Below are 17,939 nucleotides of genomic sequence, written 5' to 3' on the forward strand. Positions count from 1 at the left end.
GCAGATTGGGAGTAGTCCCATTGGGGACAGTGCTGAAAGTGGAATGTGTCTTTGTTGTATTCTCTGCAGTAGAGTCCTGGCTGGAGAAGTTGTTATATCGGTCAGGACCCGATGGAAAAGATGTGAAAAGTGAACTATTCCATCAGAAAGAACGTCAGCTGTAAGTCACCATCTGTAACTGTGCTGTAATCTCTTATACATGTTCTGTAGGACTGATATTTACCACTGACCATATGGTGGTAATATCAATATTGGTCTTTATGAAGAGATTATTATCAGCAACAGCACAGGCATCAGCTGAGGTTCTCCTCCACTATTAGGATGCGTCACCCAGTAGTAATCAATGTTACCTCGTTAGGGGCCCACTGAGAAGTCTCACCCCCCAAACCAAAACCCTAGCTATGCCTCTGCTTCTTCCCGAGAATCTTGCGGTGACAAGCTGTAGGCACCACGCGGAAAGAAACACACACGTACCTCTTTCGCTCCAGTTGTGGGGTGTCCAATGTGGTCTGCTGGTTCATCGCTTTAATCCAATAAATAAGGGCTTGAAAAACATATGCCACATGTTTCAAGGAGCAGACGTCCAGCACTGGGAGAACATCAGAGTGTTCATCATTGTGGGAGCGCATAAGTGATAGAGCATAATTCAGAAAGTCTCCACGTGCTGACATCCCCTGGCGAGCGCTCAGTAGAGTGGCCCTTCTAGAAATACAGAACAGAGCATTGTTCCACCGAGACGAGGCAAGTCTTAAAATTATTGAAGGGGCAGTTCTATCATAGATGTGGTGCCACATCTCAGACATATGGCACATCCTGTTAAACGCAATATTTGTCCAGAATGGTGGTCTTCAGACAATGTGAAAAAAAAAAAAGTCTAGCTACGATTTTGGCCAGAAAAATCAATTGACATGCAAAACGTTGGAACAGAAATCCACATTACCTTCTACCCTCTATTGTCCGTAAACTAGCTTCTTCACGTGCAGTCATCCTCTCCCTGCGGGTGGGATTCTGGGATGCATGGAGAGGGTGGTTTGGGTGACCAGGATCTCCAGCAGAGGACAATGCAGAGCCATAACGAAGCTGGGCTTCAGTAGAGTCCATGATGCTCACCATCCAGTTCCATGTGGGAATAAGCTTTTCTTCTACATAGTTCTGAAGATAAATGTACCAAAGGCAATAGTCACAGACAAGCATTAAAGTGTTAAACCGGCTTCGCTCACATCCTCATAAGGAGGTGGTGACGAGACCCCTACAGATCTTTACCGGCAGCTCCTGCACTTCTGTTCTAGTGAATAGTATAGAGGAGCGACGTCCATTAGGCTGGGTTCATACTGCGTTAATGCAGTCTGTTTACCGGATTGCGTTATAACACAATGTAACGCAATCCGTTAACGCTACCATTCACTCCATTACCGAGCGCAAGCCATAAACGGCATGCACTAGCGATGTGCAGTCATTCTGTGACCGACCCTCGGAAGCGGTCTGCAGCCTCCGAGGGTCCGTCACTGCTAGCGCAGATGAAGCATCTGCGCTAGCGGAATAGCATAACAAGATCGCGTTATGCTATAGCGTTCACGCAGTCCGTCAACACTATACATTGAAGGGACTGCATTAACGCAGTATGAACCTGGCCTTACTCACATGCGAGTCTGCAGGTATCTGTAGACATGACATCGCCATCACTGCTCACCACCTAATGAGGAAGACCGGGGAAGTTTACCCTTTATAATTGATGGTCCACAAGAATGCTTACCTGCAAATTAACAGCATCTTGATAAGTCAGCTTCACAGCAGCAGGGATCTGGGAATACACCAGGTGGTTATACTTGGGGATTAAGCCCATTAAGTCCGATATTTGCCGAATTACTATGCTGTATGCCCGGGCTAGGCTGCTTGCTGATGTCAAGTAGCTGCTAGAGTTGCTTGCTTCAAGGGCAGCAGCAGCAGCTGCGCTGGAGCTCATATTTCCGCTTCTTCGCAAGCTGGATGGTTCAATGTAAATAAGCGCTCCTGAGCTGGCTGCAGAATAAAAAGGAGACGTATGAGCAATACAAAAGATACAAAAGGACCCTGGTTTAGAAATGTTCATTTTGTAATCGGATAATGGTTCAGCATGGTGTTGAGACATGTGATTTGATTTCCACTTGCCTGCTGGGGTGGAGGTACTAGATGGAGTAGTATTAGGTGCCCTTTGATTTTGTGTGTTCCTCACTGCCCACTGCATAGAACGAGGAGCCTGTGCGGCACCATTCCCGTGGGTGCTGTTAGTTGACCTCTCTAATGGCTCATCAATCATGAAAGTCTCCTGATCAAGGTCATCACTCTGACTACTACTGCTGTCTGAATCGCTGGAGTCATTGGACTGAGAGTCATCTTCAGAGAAGAAAGCTGGGACGCTGCTTGCACCTGCATGGAATCAATGCAAAATTTACCACATTGCTTTAGATGTACAGAGACAGCGTGAAGTGCCGACACATACCCGCTTCTGAACCAGCAGTTGCCGCTGTCACCACACTTCTGCGGCCGCTGGCATTGTCCTGGTTACTATGATTGCTCTCACTGTCACTTTCAGTCTCTGCAGCAGCCAGGAGATCCAGCTCCATATCACTCCCTAAAGAACAGTTTGTAGCTTACTTTGAGTACTCAGGAGTCATTAGGTTTTGACAGCATTCACACATCACAAATTACCATCCTCATCGTGTTCATCATGCTGTCCTTCAGCCTCTGCATTCTCCTCCCCATGCTCCTCTTGCTCATCGTGGTGGTCTTCCTCACCTGCCACTCCCTCTACTACCTCCACCTGAAAGGAAACCACAAGTCAGACCATGACAGAAGGCAGCATTGACTGGCTAGCTTAAATGAATGTCGCTCAAATACACAGAGGGTCAAAATTAAAACGCATGGACATAAAACTTAAAGGAATTGTGCCAGGAACAAAGTACAGTTTCATTAAATGAATCTTAGAATAAAATTGAAATAATGTTTAAGGAAGAGCAGTAAAGAGCATATGGCCCAATGGCCTAATCGAAATATGTAATAAAGAAAAAACATTGAATACAGAAGTATGATTCCATCCAAAGTTCCCCAACTCTGCAAGTCAGGGTTAGACATGTGGTCTAGTGCCAGTCACTTCTGTATTGGGGGAGAGTGGTGCCAATGCAGTCACTACTCAAATGCAAAAATGAGTGCACAAGGTGCAGGTGCCGTACACATCCTGTTCATTAGAATCGGAGACGTGCATAATACCTGCCATCAGTGTACATTACCAACGCGGAAGGGAGCGGAGCGCCATAATAGTTTTTGAAAAAAGTGCGTGCATGGTGTATTTTTTTCATTATATATAATTGCTACACATACTGCAGTCACTAAAATAGGGATTTTTGTGTACTCACCGTACAATCCTTGTCTCCGAGCCATTCATTGGGGGACACAGACAGTGGGTGTTATGCTGCTTGCCACTAGGAGGACACTAAGTAAACCAGAAAAAAGTTAGCTCCTCCCCTGCAGTATACACCCTCTCGCTGGATAAGATCTCCAGTTCGGTGAAAAAAGCAGTAGGAGCTTACAATCAACAATAATCAATACTGTGTCAAAACCTAAGAATGCTACAAATGAGCCAGTAGGCTAAACAGGGCGGGTGCTGTGTCCCCCAATGAATGGCTTGGAGAAAAGGATTTTACGGTGAGTACATAAAAATCCCTATTTCTCCTACGCCTCATTGGGGGGCACAGACAGTGGGACATCTTAAAGCAGTCCCTGGGTGGGGAGCATACATCTGCTAATACCCCATGTACGACTGAGTCAACACCGAGGTACTGCCGATTGCAGGATGCGTCTGCCGAGAGCTGCATTCTCAGAGGCTTGAGAATGAATTTGGTAATGTTTTGTAAAAGTATGCAGACTGGACCAAGTCGCAGCCTTGCAGACCTGTTCTGCCGAAGCCTGGTGCCGAATGGCCCAAGGGGCGCCCACTGACCGAGTAGAGTGCGCCTTTATCCCCGCTGGGACAGGTGCGTTCCCGACACGGTAGGATTCTTGAGTCGCTGAGCGAATCCACCTGGCTAGCCCCTTCCTATGCCCCTCTGGAAGTACAAACAGGGCATCTGACTTACAGAAGGGAGCCGTCCGCGAGATGTACAGTCTCAGCATCCTAACATCCAGGGTGTGGAGGGCCTACTCAATGCGATGGACTGGCGCCGGACAAAAGGAAGGCAAAACAATTTACTCGTTGAGATGTAAAGAGGAGACTACCTTGGGCAGGAAGGACGGGGACATCCCGAGAACTACCTTGTCCTAAGGGCAAGGCGACGAACTGGAAGTGATCCTCGTGAATTGCAAAACGTAGGAACTGCTGGTGGGACGGGCAGATCAGAATGTGAAGGTAAGCGTCCTTGATGTCGATGGATGCTAGGAACTCTTTCTCTATGGAAGCGACAACTTATCGGATAGATTCCATTCGGAATCGCCGTACCCTGACAAACTGATTTAACAGTTTGAGATCCAGAATGGGTCGCATCGTCCTGTCCTTCTTTGAATAAAAGCCTCTGAATCATTCGTGATGAAGGACCAGAATTATGACTGTCCCTTAAAAGAGCCTGGACAGCCCGAAGGCTCTTGTCTTTCCCTTGGGGGAGAGGAGAGGAAAACTATCAGGAGGACACCAGCTCCCTAACCCACTTGTCATAGACAACCGTGAGCCAGGTGTGGCTGAAGGAAAGTAGGCGACCGCCTACTTTGTCGGTGACCGCAACAAGTCATTGGGTAGATCTATGAGATCTGGCTCCCCTAGATCCAGAAGCCCTAGGCCTGGGTTTCCAAGAGCAGTTAGGTCTGTATGAAACCTGGGAGCCTCTGTCTCCACGCGGGGACAGACCTGATCCGGAAGAAAAGGTAGAGGAAGACCAACCGGAATTGTTGCGAAAAGATCGAAAGCGCGTTGGCTGTTGGTTGCGAAACGGCCGGACAGCCTTTGGTTGAGGAAGGAATTTACTTTTTCCCCCAGTAGCATCAGAAATGAGCTGATCCAGTTTCTCTCCAAAAAGACGACCCGTTTGAAAGGGGAGAAGTCAACGATCTTTTAGATGTGGCATCCGCCCGCCAGTCACAGAGCCATAGGGCTCTTCTAATGGAGATCGCATTAGCGGCAGTTTGAGCCGCGCAATTGGCAGCATCAAAAGAGGTGTCCACTATAAAGTCCGCTGCGTGAATTATCTGCCTGACGACCATGGTTGCCTACGGAGGAAGACTGGTACCTTGAAAGTAATCAAGACTTCTGCTCAAGCGGCCATTGCCTTAGGCTGGTTTCACACTAGCGTTTTTTTAGCGTAGCGCATCGTGCGCTTACATGCGCATGCGTCTAAGAATCAAGCGAGTCTTGATTAGTTGGGGGGATTCTGTGAGAGACAGACACAGACAGGAGTCGCAGATGCTGAGGCGCAAACGGGACTAGGGGACGCGTCATGGGTCCTCTTTGAGGAGACCTGACCATCCCTTGAACGAGTACAGCCCCTGCTGGTGGATGGTTCCCGGCCGACTCCACAGCCTTCCTTGAGGGGTAAGGACACCTTCTGGCTTAAAGAGTCCTCCCTGAATGAGAATATAGCTGGGTCAGAGACTCCGACCGTGACAGGGAAGCAGCCCACTCAGGGGTACTAAACGCAGGAGGCCCGTCAGCAGCGGCAGTGAGGGGCGATTGAGCGCAGGTCGGGTCGCAGTCCGTGCATAACGGATTAGTCTGTGCACTGGGTAAGGCTGACTTGCAAGTGGTACACGGTAAAAAACGCAGTGTGCTTTTTTTTAGCAGCCCGTTTAGCCTCCTTAGATTGAGACATTGCGCTCCTGAAAGGGTTAACGGCAGAGTGTCTGCAGCTGCAGGGAATGTGCCGGGAAGGGGTTAAGCTTTAATCTGAGGGCAGATGCAGCTTACCCGGTCCTTTGCCGTGTCCCCCGGGAGGACTAGCGGTGGCCCTGCTGTGTCACCCAGTATCCAGCAGAATGCTCGCCTCACAGCTCATGTCCATAGCAGGCTGAGGTAAAAAGACATGGCTCCCGAAATAAGAATTGCACGTCTCGTCAGGGATGAGTGGCGCCAAGACGAGGGGGTGGGGATAATAGCGCGGGCGGCGCTATTCAAATTGCTGACTAGTAGGCTGGGAAAGCCAGGGGCTAAATTTGAGCCTACCAGCGGTAGGCGCCGGGGGTAGGCGGCGCTATTGAAATTGCGGCCTAGCAGGCTGGGGACAAGTTTTCCGGCTACCCGTGGTGGCGCCGAGGGGGGGGGGGGGGGTGGCGCGGTGCACCACCACAGACGCTAAATCAGCGCTTCTCCCGGGGGCCAGGACCCGACCCCATACCTCAACTCCAGTGCTCAGCGCTGTCCAGGCCATCCATACAGGCGCTGATCCTCCTGGGCTGATGTAGCAGAGCTGGAGGAGTTCTTAAAGGGGCATTCTCAATCGATCCTCCCTATGGTAGGGGGATGGAGAGCTATGGGTCTGATTCAGGGCATCTTCTCCATTCCAAGCGCCTGCCCTTATATCCGTGGATCACCGGAACGTTTGCCATTGTCAGCGTAATCAGCCCCAAACGTCACAGGAAACTATACTCCGCATGCTTGCCTGTTGGTTCGGGGGGGGGGGGGGGGGGGGAGAGAGAGGAGAGCAGGCCATAGAAAGGAACCGTCCCCCCCTTCACTCAAAGAAAAAAAAAAAAAAAAATGGTGGGGGTCAGAAACCAGACCCAAGTGCCTCCTACAGACACTAAGCAAGAACTGGAGAAATCTCATCCAGTGAGAGGGTGTATACTGCAGGTGGGGGAGTTAACTTTTCTGGTTTACTTAGTGTCCTCCTAGTGGCAAGCAGCATAACACCCACTGTCTGTGTCCCCCAATGAAGTGTAGGAGAAACAGGATTTTTGGTTACTCACAGTAAGATCTGTTTCTTGGAGCCTTCATTGGGGGACACAGGAAACCATGGGTGTATGCTGTTGCCACTACAAGGCTGACACTAGGCAAAAAAAAGCTCCTCCTCTGCAGCATACACCCCACCGACTGGCACCAGGTTAATCAGTTAGTGAGAAAGCAGTAAGATGCAATATGTAAAAGAAACAACTCAAACTATAACACTAACAGTAAGTAGAGCTGATAAACATGGGTGGGTGCTGTGCCCCCCAATGAAGGCGCTGAGAAAGATTTTACCGTGAGTAACCAAAAACCACCATGGTTACTTACCGGTAGCCGGTTTTTCCGGAACCCATGACAGCACCACCTGAGAGAGGGATCCGCCCCGCCAGGACCCTACTGAGACACAAGGGGCGGCACCTCTCCCCCGCTTCAGTTGGGTTACAGAGCACTGAGAGGACTTCCCGGTTAGTTACATGTTTAATCCAACACCACAACACTCAAAAAAATACCCTACTAATTGTGCACACCCATATGGTGAAAAGGGGGGGGGGGGAATATACGGGTGCTGTCATGGGTTCCGGAAAAACCGGCTACCGGTAAGTAACCATGGTGGTTTTCCCTTCACCCATGACAGCACCACCTGAGAGATTTTTGGAGATTCGAAACACCTTAGGGAGGGACCACCGCTTGCAGCACCCTTCTACCAAAGGTTAAGTCAGCAGAGGAGGATAGATTCAACCTATAGTGCTTAAAAGAAGGTTGAAGGTGAGGCCCAGGTAACGGCCTTACAAATCTGATCGATACCTCTGCTTTTTCGGCCCAGGAGGTCACCACGGCTCTGGTGGAATGAGCCTTGATGCTGTCAGGAATCGGGATACCACTAGCTGTGTAGGCTACACTAATGGCTTCCCTAATCCATCTAGCAATAGTCCCTTTTGAAACCCCATAGCCTTTCCTGGCACCCTGAAAAGCTACGAATAGGGACTGGGACCTCCTCCACTGGCTAGTCATAGATACAGTCATATGTTAAAGTTTGGGCACCCCTATTAATGTTAACCTTTTTTCTTTATAACAATTTTGTTTTTTGCAACAGCTATTTCAGTTTCATATATCTAATAACTGATGGACTCAGTTATATTTCTGGATTCAAATGAGGTTTATTGTACTAACAGAAAATGTGCAATCTGCATTTAAACAAAATTTGACCGGTGCAAAAGTATGGGCACCTCAACATAAAAGTGACATTAATATTTCGTAGATTCTCCTTTTGCAAAAATAACAGCCTCTAGTCGCTTCCTGTAGCTATTAATGAGTTCCTGGATGAAGGTATTTGTGACCATTCCTGTTTACAAAACAATTCCAGTTCAGTTAAGTTTGATGGTCACTGAGCATGGACAGCCCGCTTCAAATCATCCCACAGATGTTCAATGATATTCAGGTCTGGGATGGCCATTCCAGAACATTGTAATTGTTCCTCTGCATGAATGCCTGAGTAGATTTGGAGCGGTGTTTTGGATCATTGTCTTGCTGAAATATCCATCCCCTGCGTAACTTCAACTTCGTCACTGATTCTTGCACATTATTGTCAATCTGCTGATACTGAGTTGAATCCATGCGACCCTCAACTTTAACAAGATTCCCGGTGCCGGCATTGGCCACACAGCCCCAAAGCATGATGGAATCTCCACCAAATTTTACTGTGGGTAGCAAGTGTTTTTCTTGGAATGCTGTGTTTTTTAGCCTCCATGCATAACGCCTTTTTGTATGACCAAACAACTCAATCTTTGTTTCATCAGTCCACAGGACCTTCTTCCAAAATGTAACTGGCTTGTCCAAATGTGCTTTTGCAGACCTCAGGCGACTCTGTTTGTGGCGTGCTTGCAGAAACGGCTTCTTTCGCATCACTCTCCCACACAGCTTCTCCTTGTGCAAAGTGCGCTGTATTGTTGACCGATGCACAGTGACACCATCTGCAGCAAGATGATGCTGCAGGTCTTTGGAGGTGGTCTGTGGATTGTCCTTGACTGTTCTCACCATTCTTCTTCCCTGCCTTTCTGATATTTTTCTTGGCCTGCCACTTCTGGGCTTAACAAGAACTGTACCTGTGTTCTTCCATTTCCTTACTATGTTCCTCACAGTGAAAACTGACAGGTTAAATCTCTGAGACAGCTTTTCAGGGGAAGGATACAAAAAGTTATGTTGAATAATCTTTCTTTTCAGATCATTTGAGAGTTGTTTTGAGGAGCCCATGATGCCACTCTTCATAGGAGAATCAAATAGGAGAACTACTTGCAAGTGGCCACCTTAAATACCTTTTCTCATGATTTGATACACCCGGCTATGAAGTTCAAAGCTCAACGAGGTTACAAAACCAATTTAGTGCTTCAGGAAGTCAGTAAAAAGTAGTTAGGAGTGTTCAAATCAAGAAAATAAGGGTGCCCATACTTTTGCACCGGTCAAATTTTGTTTAAATGCAGATTGCACATTTTCTGTTAGTACAATAAACCTCATTTTAATCTAGAAATCTAACTCAGTCCATCAGTTATTAGATATATGAAACTAAAATAGCTGTTGCAAAAAACAAAATTGTTATAAAGAGAAAAGGTTAACATTAAAAGGGGTGCCCAAACTAACATATGACTGTATGTATTCTACAAGAGCTCTCTTAACACCGCCGACCGTGGGGTTCCTTCCAGGACAGGAACCCAAACTGAAGCGGGGGAGAGGTGCCGCCCCTTATGTCTCAGTAGGTTCCTGTCCTGGCGGGGCGGATCCCTCTCTCAGGTGGTGCTGTCATGGGTGAAGGGAAAATCCTGTTTTCTCTATCGCTTCATTGGGGGAACACAGGAAACTATGGGACGTCCCAAAGCAGTCCCTGGGGAGGGAACAGCAGAAACTCTGTTCAGGTCTGAGAACTCCCCACTGCCGCCTGCAAGATCCTTCTACCTTGGTTGGCATCTGCCGAAGCATAGGTATGGACCCTGTAAAGTCTGGCAAACGTGTGGATGGAAGACCAGGTTGACACTTTGCAGAGTGGCATGGTGGATGCCCTAAGGTGTACCGCCCAGCAATTATCACCTGAGCAATACAAAGGAAATCCTGAAAACGATCTGTTGGTGGGCCTTGAGGACTGGAGTTGGGGAACCCTGCTTTAGAGGACGGCAGGCCTCTACATGCCCCCTTTGGAATGACAAAGTGTCTTCGTAAAGGGGGCGGTCCTAGCCAAATAAACCCGCACAGCCCTGACCAGGTCTAACCTGTTTAGTGAACACTCCAAAGGACGAGTCGGAACCGGGAAAAAAAAAAGAAAGGAAGAGCGGACAATATCCTCAATTTATGTGAAAAGTGGACACCACCTTGGGAAGGAAAGAACATAGAGGCCGCAAAACCACCTTGCCCTAGTGGAAAAAGAAAGGGGGGGGCACAGAAAAGAGAACAATTCCGAGATGCACCTAATGGAGGTGATAGCCATCAGAAACACCACCTTCCAAGAAAAAAGGTCAGAGATTTCTCGGAGAGGTTCAAAAGGAGAACTCTTAAGGGCCTCCAGGACCAGATTGAGGTCTCAGGGGTCCACGGGTGTCTGAAACATGGGCACAGCATGCAATACTCCTTGGAGGAAAGTTCTGACCTTAGAAAGGGAAGGGAAAAAAAAAAAAAAAAAAAAGTGCTTACACCTGGCCCTTTAGCAAACTAAGAGCCAGACCAGCGTCAAGTCCCGCCTGGAGAAACGCCAGAACGGAAGGGAGGGCAAAAGGATATGGGCAGGGTGTGCGATTAAATTAAAACCAGCTGAAACAGGCTCTCCAGGTCCAATAATAGACCCAGGACGATGACCGCTTTCTAGCCTGGATCATGGTCCGAAGCACCAGATCTGAAAACCCTGACGTATTCAGAACCGTAGTTTCAACAGCCCCGTTGTTAAATCGAGTGACTGAGAATTCTGGTGGCATATTGGACCTTAGGACAGAAGATTCAATCTAGAAGCCTCCAGAAGGCATCCACAAGAAGATTGATGATTTATGCAAACCAAGACCTCCTGGGCCAATCCAGTGCAAACAGAATGACAGGCACCCCCTTCCACCTTGATCTTCAACAGCCTTGGAAAAAGAGGGAGAGGAGGAAACAGATAGGGAAGGGCAAACTGACCAGGATATTGCCAGAGCATCGGCACCTTCCTGTTAAGCCAGGATGCCATGAGGTCCACTTCCTGAGTACCCCATCGAATGCAAATTTGATGGAAGACTTCCTGATGCAGAGACCACTCTCCAGCCACGAGACCCTTGCGGCTGAGAAAGTCGATGGCCCAATTGTCCATGCCAAGAATATGTACTGTGGAAATCACCACAACTGTTACTTCAGGCATTGCCAAGGGACTCAGTTCCTCCCTGGTGATTGACATATGCCACCGACGTGGCATTGTCCGTTTGAACTCTGATTGGCAGATCCCTGAGAAGCCTTTCCCAGTGATGCAGAGGCAGAAGAATGGCCCGTATCTCAAGGATGTTAATCGGCAGTGAAGATTCCTCTGCCGACCAACGACCCTGGACAGTCATGTTGCGAAAAGACCGCACCCCAGCCGAGAAGGCTGACGTTAGCCGTCACCACCTGCAGTGAACAGGAAGAAAGGACCGACCCTGGAAGATGAGAGGGATGACAGCCACCAATTCAGAGTTCGTTTGACTCGGCAGGAGAGCCGAACAGGACGATCCAGAGAGAACAGACTTTCTTGGGCCTGATAGAAAAATTTTTTTTAAAAAAAATGGAGCCTCGATGAGGATGTCGTTGAGGTACGGGAGGTCTGCAAAATGGCCATTAACGCTGCCATGATCCTTGTGAAAACCCTGGGAGCAGTTGCAAGCCCGAATGGCAGGGCGACGAACTGAAAATGGTCCTGCCGCAAAACTCAGGAATCTGATACCATGGAAAGAGGGACATGGAGACTGGAACGATGACATCTGAACGGAAAAGGGATGCAATGGACGCAAAGAACCCCGGAACCAGAGAAGCATATCTTGGAGGATGAGATTCGAAGAATCGATCTCAGGGCTGCAAAACAAAATCTATTTTGTATCCTGAGGATACAACCTCCCTCATCCCTCTGGTGGCCTCCTTAATAATTTGGTCCAATGTGGAGCCAAATAGACAGGAACCTTGGGAGGGCAAGCTGGTAAGGGACTTTTTCTTTGAAGATAAGTCCACCTGCCATGCCTTTAGCCAAATAGTCGGATGGCCACAATATTGCTTGACACCCAAACCGCACAAAGCGGCATCCAGCGAGGCGTATACCATATAATTCCATGCATGAGAAATTTGGTCCATGAGGTCGGCCAGTTCCTCCGGACAGGCTGCAGCAAAAACGCCCTGACTGAATTTTAGCCTATGCAGCTATGGACTTTGACACCCAGGCGGTGGCAAAGACAGGGCACAATGTATAAACAGCCGCTTCGAAGGCAGACTTAGTCTTTTGCAATGATCCTTGAGGGATGCTCCATTTTTTGAGCAGGAGGACAGTGTTGGTGGATAATCTGGAAACTGGAGAGTCCACAGTTGGAAAAGAGGTCCAATTCGCTGTGAGCTCAGGGGCGAAGGGATATAGGATGCAGAGGCGCTTCCCGCTTTGGAAGCGTCTGGTCGGGTTTTTCTATTCTCTAGAAAGTACCTCCTCAAATTCTCTGTGTGGAAAGACCTTGGGAGCTGGTCTTGACCATCTAAACAAAACTACCTGTTCTGTGGCTTCCATAGCGGTATCCGTGACCAACATAATGAGGCTCTGGACCATGTCTCATTAGAAGCCTGGTCAGAATCCAGGTCAGGACCAAGTCATCCTCTGATAGGCGAGGTGGCATCAGACACAGTAACACCGGGGAGGAGGACCCAGAAGAAGCAGTCTGCGGGGAAATACTGGGGGGGGGGGGGGGGGGGGCGGCGGCACGAAAGAAAAACGAACGAACCTAGAACGACACTCCTGCCTGGATCTCTTATGGCCCATGTTGGTAAGCACAGCCGGTGAATTCTGTGATCTGCTAGCAATGGCGGAGGCAGGAAGGGGCAACCTGTCAAGAGTGGACACCAGGGTCTGCAAAACCTTGGTGAGGTCCACCACAGATATTGACAGATGTAGCCCACACTGGGATAGGGGCACTACTATCCTGCAGTATAGTGGGCTCTTGTATTGCAGGCATGGGGGGGGGAGAAGCAGTCCTGACAGAAGGCAGAGGACTGGCCTGAAGTGAGCTTGCAGTTACATGAAGAGCAGATAAAGTGCCTGCAGAAGAGGACAAAGCAGGAGGGAGAGAGCATTCTCTATTAGGCATGATGAGAAGCAGACCCACTAACTAATGCCAGAAGATTAGGGGACAGAAAGATATATGCTGAGGAGAGTGTCAGTCTGCAGAGCAGAGTTACAAGATGCAGGTCCTGGGACCGCAGTGAAAAAAATGCAGGGAGATTCCACACCAATGTAGGAACATGAGACGTGCAGAACTTGCACAATGAGGTCGGGAAAAGGGGTGGCGCCAACCATGGACACCCATAGAAGGGGCAGAGCTAAAAAAAAAACAAAAAAAAAAAAAACAAAATAGAAGGGGTGGGGTGTCTACAATGGGCAAGAAAAAAAAAAAAGCCCGCCTGATGATACAGGGAAGAGGCCATGCTGAAGACTGGGACTAAAATGGAACACACTCACTGATGAAGCAGGGGAGGGTGGCGAGGAGGTCCCAGAGTCAACAGCACGGTAACCATGCCCCCCCTCCCCAACCATGCTGTGCTGCTCGTCCCCAGTGCTTGCCCTAAATAAAACAATGGAAAACTAGATCCATCTTCATTCTTTCCTCATCTTTACATGAACCTTCTCTTCAACATCTCTGGATAGGAACCTGAGAGGGAGAGAAAAAGATGTACCTCTCCATAGAAGACCATCAATAGACGTCCAAGCCTCTTAGATTGAGGGACACCCATGTCTCCTGAAACAGACATGCTCTGGTGGGTGAGTGGGTAGGGGCGAGGACCAAAGTTAGGAGTCACCTAAACACTTCTAAGTGTTGGTGTCCTACCAGGAAGGCATATGAGGATACGGGGTGGCAGCACTCACCGTACTCAGTCTCTATGTGGGAGTACAGTTGTGACTGTTCACTGTATTCCTCCAGAGGTAGGGAAGATGCATCTGAAAAAGAAGAGACGCTACTGGAAAAACCCCGAAAACCGAGGTAGCTATGGGTCTAATGAAAGACCCATGTTCACCTCCTACTGACACCCAGCTAAAACTGATTAACCTAGTGCCGGTCGGTGGGGTGTACACTGCAGAGGAGGAGCAAACTTTTTGTGCATAGTGTCAGCCTCCTAGTGGCAGCAGCATACACCCATGGTTTCCTGTGTCCCAACGAAGTGAGAGAAACTCAGAATTAAACACAACTTGCTTATTGTCTACATCCTACTAAAGCTGCACCATCACATTACCTCTTCTACATCGGCAGACACTATATCGTCTTGCTCTTCATCTCTGCTTCTCACAGGTTGTGACTGACTGATCCTTCTCTGTTGCGGATTTCTAATGATATATGAAGACTGGGACTGGTTGGAACTGTAAAAAATGGAAAAAAGAAAAAAGTACTTGCATGTGAGGAATAGCAAAATACTCTGAAGAGAAGGGGTGAACACAAAAAAATAAAACCTTTAAAAGGCAGGAAAACTGCTAAAAAGGCCACCAAAACACCATTTTAACATTTTAGTGTGCAATTCTTCCCCCACTTCCCAAGAGAGTTCAATACAACATTTAACAGCATTATTTTGGTCCCAAAATGCCCCTGAAAGTAAAGCAAGTACAGGACTAGCAGGAACAGTAGCAAATCTGATAAATCCTCACTTGCTGGACTGATCAGATTGTCTTGGAGGAAGAGGTTCCACTGAGAAAAGCTCCTCACTCCCTTGCATGGCATCGATGCTTGTGCTGGCCAGTGTGAAGGGGGCAGTCGGACGTGCGATTCCCATTCTCACAGGGACAATGAGCGACTCAGCAACGTTACACAGCTCCTCCACCGCGTACGGAAGCAATGCTTGGAAAACTCTTTTACATTTGCCAATAGGTTGGGGAATAAAATTGCTGGAAAAAAAAAAAAAAAAAGTTAAACTATGGCCATCTCTAAGGCCCAATACTAGCAGGTAAATCAAAAAATTTCTAAACAAATAATCCCAAGATTAATATCACATCCAAGTAATGTGAATTCAGCCTCACATATTGCTAAGATTTCAGTATATTAACTTCTCATTCAGTTGAAATGAATGGGAGATAAGAGCAGGATTCAACAGCAGCCACTGCTATTGGGGGGGGGGGGGGGTGCTGCTGTGTTCTGCCCCATGTGTAGCTTCGGTCCACCCAGCTGATCGGTGAGGGAGACCTACAGATCGTGCAGTCCTGGACAACCCGTTTAACACCTCTGTTGCTGTGTAGGAGGCATATTAGACCCTTTGAGGATCAGCGGCTTAAATTAAAAAGCCTGTTTTAGGGAATCGTTGAAATTAACCCTTTGCACCCACAACTTACACTTTAAGCAGAAAAATACAGTCACAGCGGAAAACTTACTTTTTCTTTTTGGAGGAAGCCATTTCGACACTGAGAATAACGAAGACGCGTGCGACAGAACGCAAAAATCGCATTGTGACAGCTACAGCCTCCTCCCTACGCCCCGGATTGTACTTATTCTGAAGTTCTTTCACAAGCGTTCCAAGCAATGTGTCCAAAAGCTAAGAAAAAAAAACAAAAAAAAAACACAAGTTTCTAGAGACACTATCGCTTCAATGGGGGGGACACAGGTAACCCAATGAAGGACTATAGAAAGATTTTACAGCGAGAACCAAAAATCCTTCTCCCATAGAGATTATATAACCATTACAACGCCACAAAAAGGTTTAATCTATGACAATGTATCACCCCACATTACCAGCTAAGCAAAATGAAATTGCTTTAAGCTCTTGATTTCATAAAGATGCAACACTTACCAGGATGTCCGCCGTGCACTTGACAATCAGACAGTGAGTGAAACAGTCCAGGCGGATGGTACCGCTCTGCTGATTTAGATACACTTGTTCCTCTGGCAGAAGGTGACCAATTCGGCTGCTTGCACTAAGACTTGAGAAAAGAAAATTGTATATTAGTTTGGAAATCTTCATAGCGAGTGATTGTGAGCAATCTGGTTGAACCACTTCTGGGGATTCATGTGAATAGATCCCTTGGCCACCTGAAGAGATCATGAGTGGCTTTTTAAGAAGAGGATACTCAATAAGGAAAACCAATTTCATATTATATTAACCCCTTAATGACCGGAGCTTTTAGTTTTTAGCTCCCCTTCTTCCCAGAGCCATAACTTTCGTCAATATGGCCATGTGAGGGCTTTTTTGTGGGACGACTTGTACTTTTGAACACCTGGTTTTACCAGGTCGTGTACTTGAAAACGGGAAAAAAATTCCAAGTGCAGTGAAATTGCAATCCCACACTTGTTTTTTAGTTGGCTCTTTTGGTAGGTTCACTAAATGCTAAAACTGTCCTGCCATTCTGATTCTCCAGGTTCTTACGAGTTCATAGACACCAAACATGTCTAGGTTCTTTTTTTTATCTAAGTGGTGACAAGAAAAAAAAAAACAAAACTTTTTTTTAAAGCTAAGGCGCAATTTCCCGACACCCGCAGAGGCTCCATTTTTCGTGATCAGCGATCGGGTGAGGGCTTATTTTTTGCGGACCGACATTTTTAATGATACCACATTTGTGCAGATACATTCTTTTGATCGCCCGTTATTGCATTTTAATGTAATTTCACTGCGACCAAAAAAAAAAAAAAGGAGATTTTTGTGTACTCACCGTAAAATCTTAGCCTCTAATTGGCGGACACAGAACCATGGGTGTTATGCTGCTGTCCACTAGGAGGCGACACTGTGCATAATCGGAAAAAAGATTAACTATGGCTCCTCCTCTGCAGTATACACCCCTGGACAGCGTCAGCCTTCTCCAGTTTTGTGCAAAAGCATTAGGAGGAACGTAAACAATAACATAACCATGCCTGTAAGAAGGCTACTATGTACGAGCTCAAAGAACAATATAAGAACTCAACCATAACAAGGGCCCGTAAGGGGCAACAGGGTGGGAGCTGTGTCCCCCAATTAGAGGCTAAGAGAAAGATTTTACGGTGAGTACACAAATCTCCTTTACTCTGTCGCCTCATTGGGGGACAACCATGGGACATCCCAAAGCAGTCCCTGGGTGGGAAGCAATGGACGAATATTGCGCTAGCAGGTCCCTAAACTTGGGGCACTGCCGCCTGCAGAACCCATCTACCCAGGCTCGCATCCGCTGAGGACAGGGTATGAACACTGTAGTGTTTCATAAACGTGTGTAGGCTAGTCCAAGTGGCCGCCTTACACACTTGTTGTGCCGAAGCCTGGTGCCAAATGGCCCAGGAGGCCCCTACTGCCCGTGTAGAGTGTGCCGTGATACCGGCCGGAAGAGGGGAACTGTTAAGTCGGTAGGCCTCATGTATGGTGGACTTGATCCACGTGGCAAGGGTAGCCTTGGAAGCCGGCAGTCCCTTGCGACCGCCTTTCGGAAAAATGAAGAGGGAATCAGACTTCTGGAAGGGTGCAGTCCTGGACACGTAAATCCGCAATACTCTGACGAGGTCAAGCGTATGCAGAGCCTTCCCCACTCTATAAACTGAAACCGGACAAAGGGATGGCAGCGAGATTTCCTCATTAAGGTGGACACAACCTTCGGAAGGAAGGATGGTACCGTTCGGAGAACCACCTGGTCCTGGTGAAAGGCTAGGAAAGGCCGTCTGCAGGAAAGTGCTGACAATTCCGACACTCTGCGTAACGAGGTGATTGCCACTAGAAAACCACTCTGTGACAGAATGCAGAGTGGAACTTCTTTAAGGGGTTCGAAGGGTGATGCCTGCAATGCTGTCAGGACCAGATTGAGGTCCCATGTTTCCAGTGGCGTTTGTAGGGAGGAACCAATCGGGAAACTCCCTGGAGGAAAGTCCTTACTTGA

General features: G+C 47.9%; 1 protein-coding gene across 10 annotated transcripts in view; it reads right to left on the reverse strand.

The window, feature by feature from the left end:
- Window positions 1–17,939, reverse strand: part of UBR5 (ubiquitin protein ligase E3 component n-recognin 5) — a 168,082-nt gene that overhangs the window by 46,752 nt on the left and 103,391 nt on the right. For 9 of the 10 annotated variants that reach the window (XM_073590088.1, XM_073590087.1, XM_073590084.1 and 6 more), the window contains 10 exons: window positions 15,899–16,028; window positions 15,483–15,643; window positions 14,766–15,002; window positions 14,360–14,483; window positions 2,689–2,800; window positions 2,480–2,611; window positions 2,149–2,406; window positions 1,754–2,019; window positions 941–1,152; window positions 475–702 (listed from right to left, as the gene is read on the reverse strand). In XM_073590088.1, the coding sequence (XP_073446189.1) occupies window positions 475–702; window positions 941–1,152; window positions 1,754–2,019; window positions 2,149–2,406; window positions 2,480–2,611; window positions 2,689–2,800; window positions 14,360–14,483; window positions 14,766–15,002; window positions 15,483–15,643; window positions 15,899–16,028 (1,860 nt within the window). The remainder of the gene's footprint in view (window positions 1–474; window positions 703–940; window positions 1,153–1,753; window positions 2,020–2,148; window positions 2,407–2,479; window positions 2,612–2,688; window positions 2,801–14,359; window positions 14,484–14,765; window positions 15,003–15,482; window positions 15,644–15,898; window positions 16,029–17,939) is intronic. The other variant, XM_073590086.1, reaches the window with a different exon arrangement.

The sequence above is a fragment of the Dendrobates tinctorius genome, unplaced genomic scaffold (genome assembly GCF_039654945.1).
Source record: "Dendrobates tinctorius isolate UK_male_01 unplaced genomic scaffold, ASM3965494v1 ptg000116l, whole genome shotgun sequence".
Lineage (NCBI taxonomy): Eukaryota > Metazoa > Chordata > Amphibia > Anura > Dendrobatidae > Dendrobates > Dendrobates tinctorius.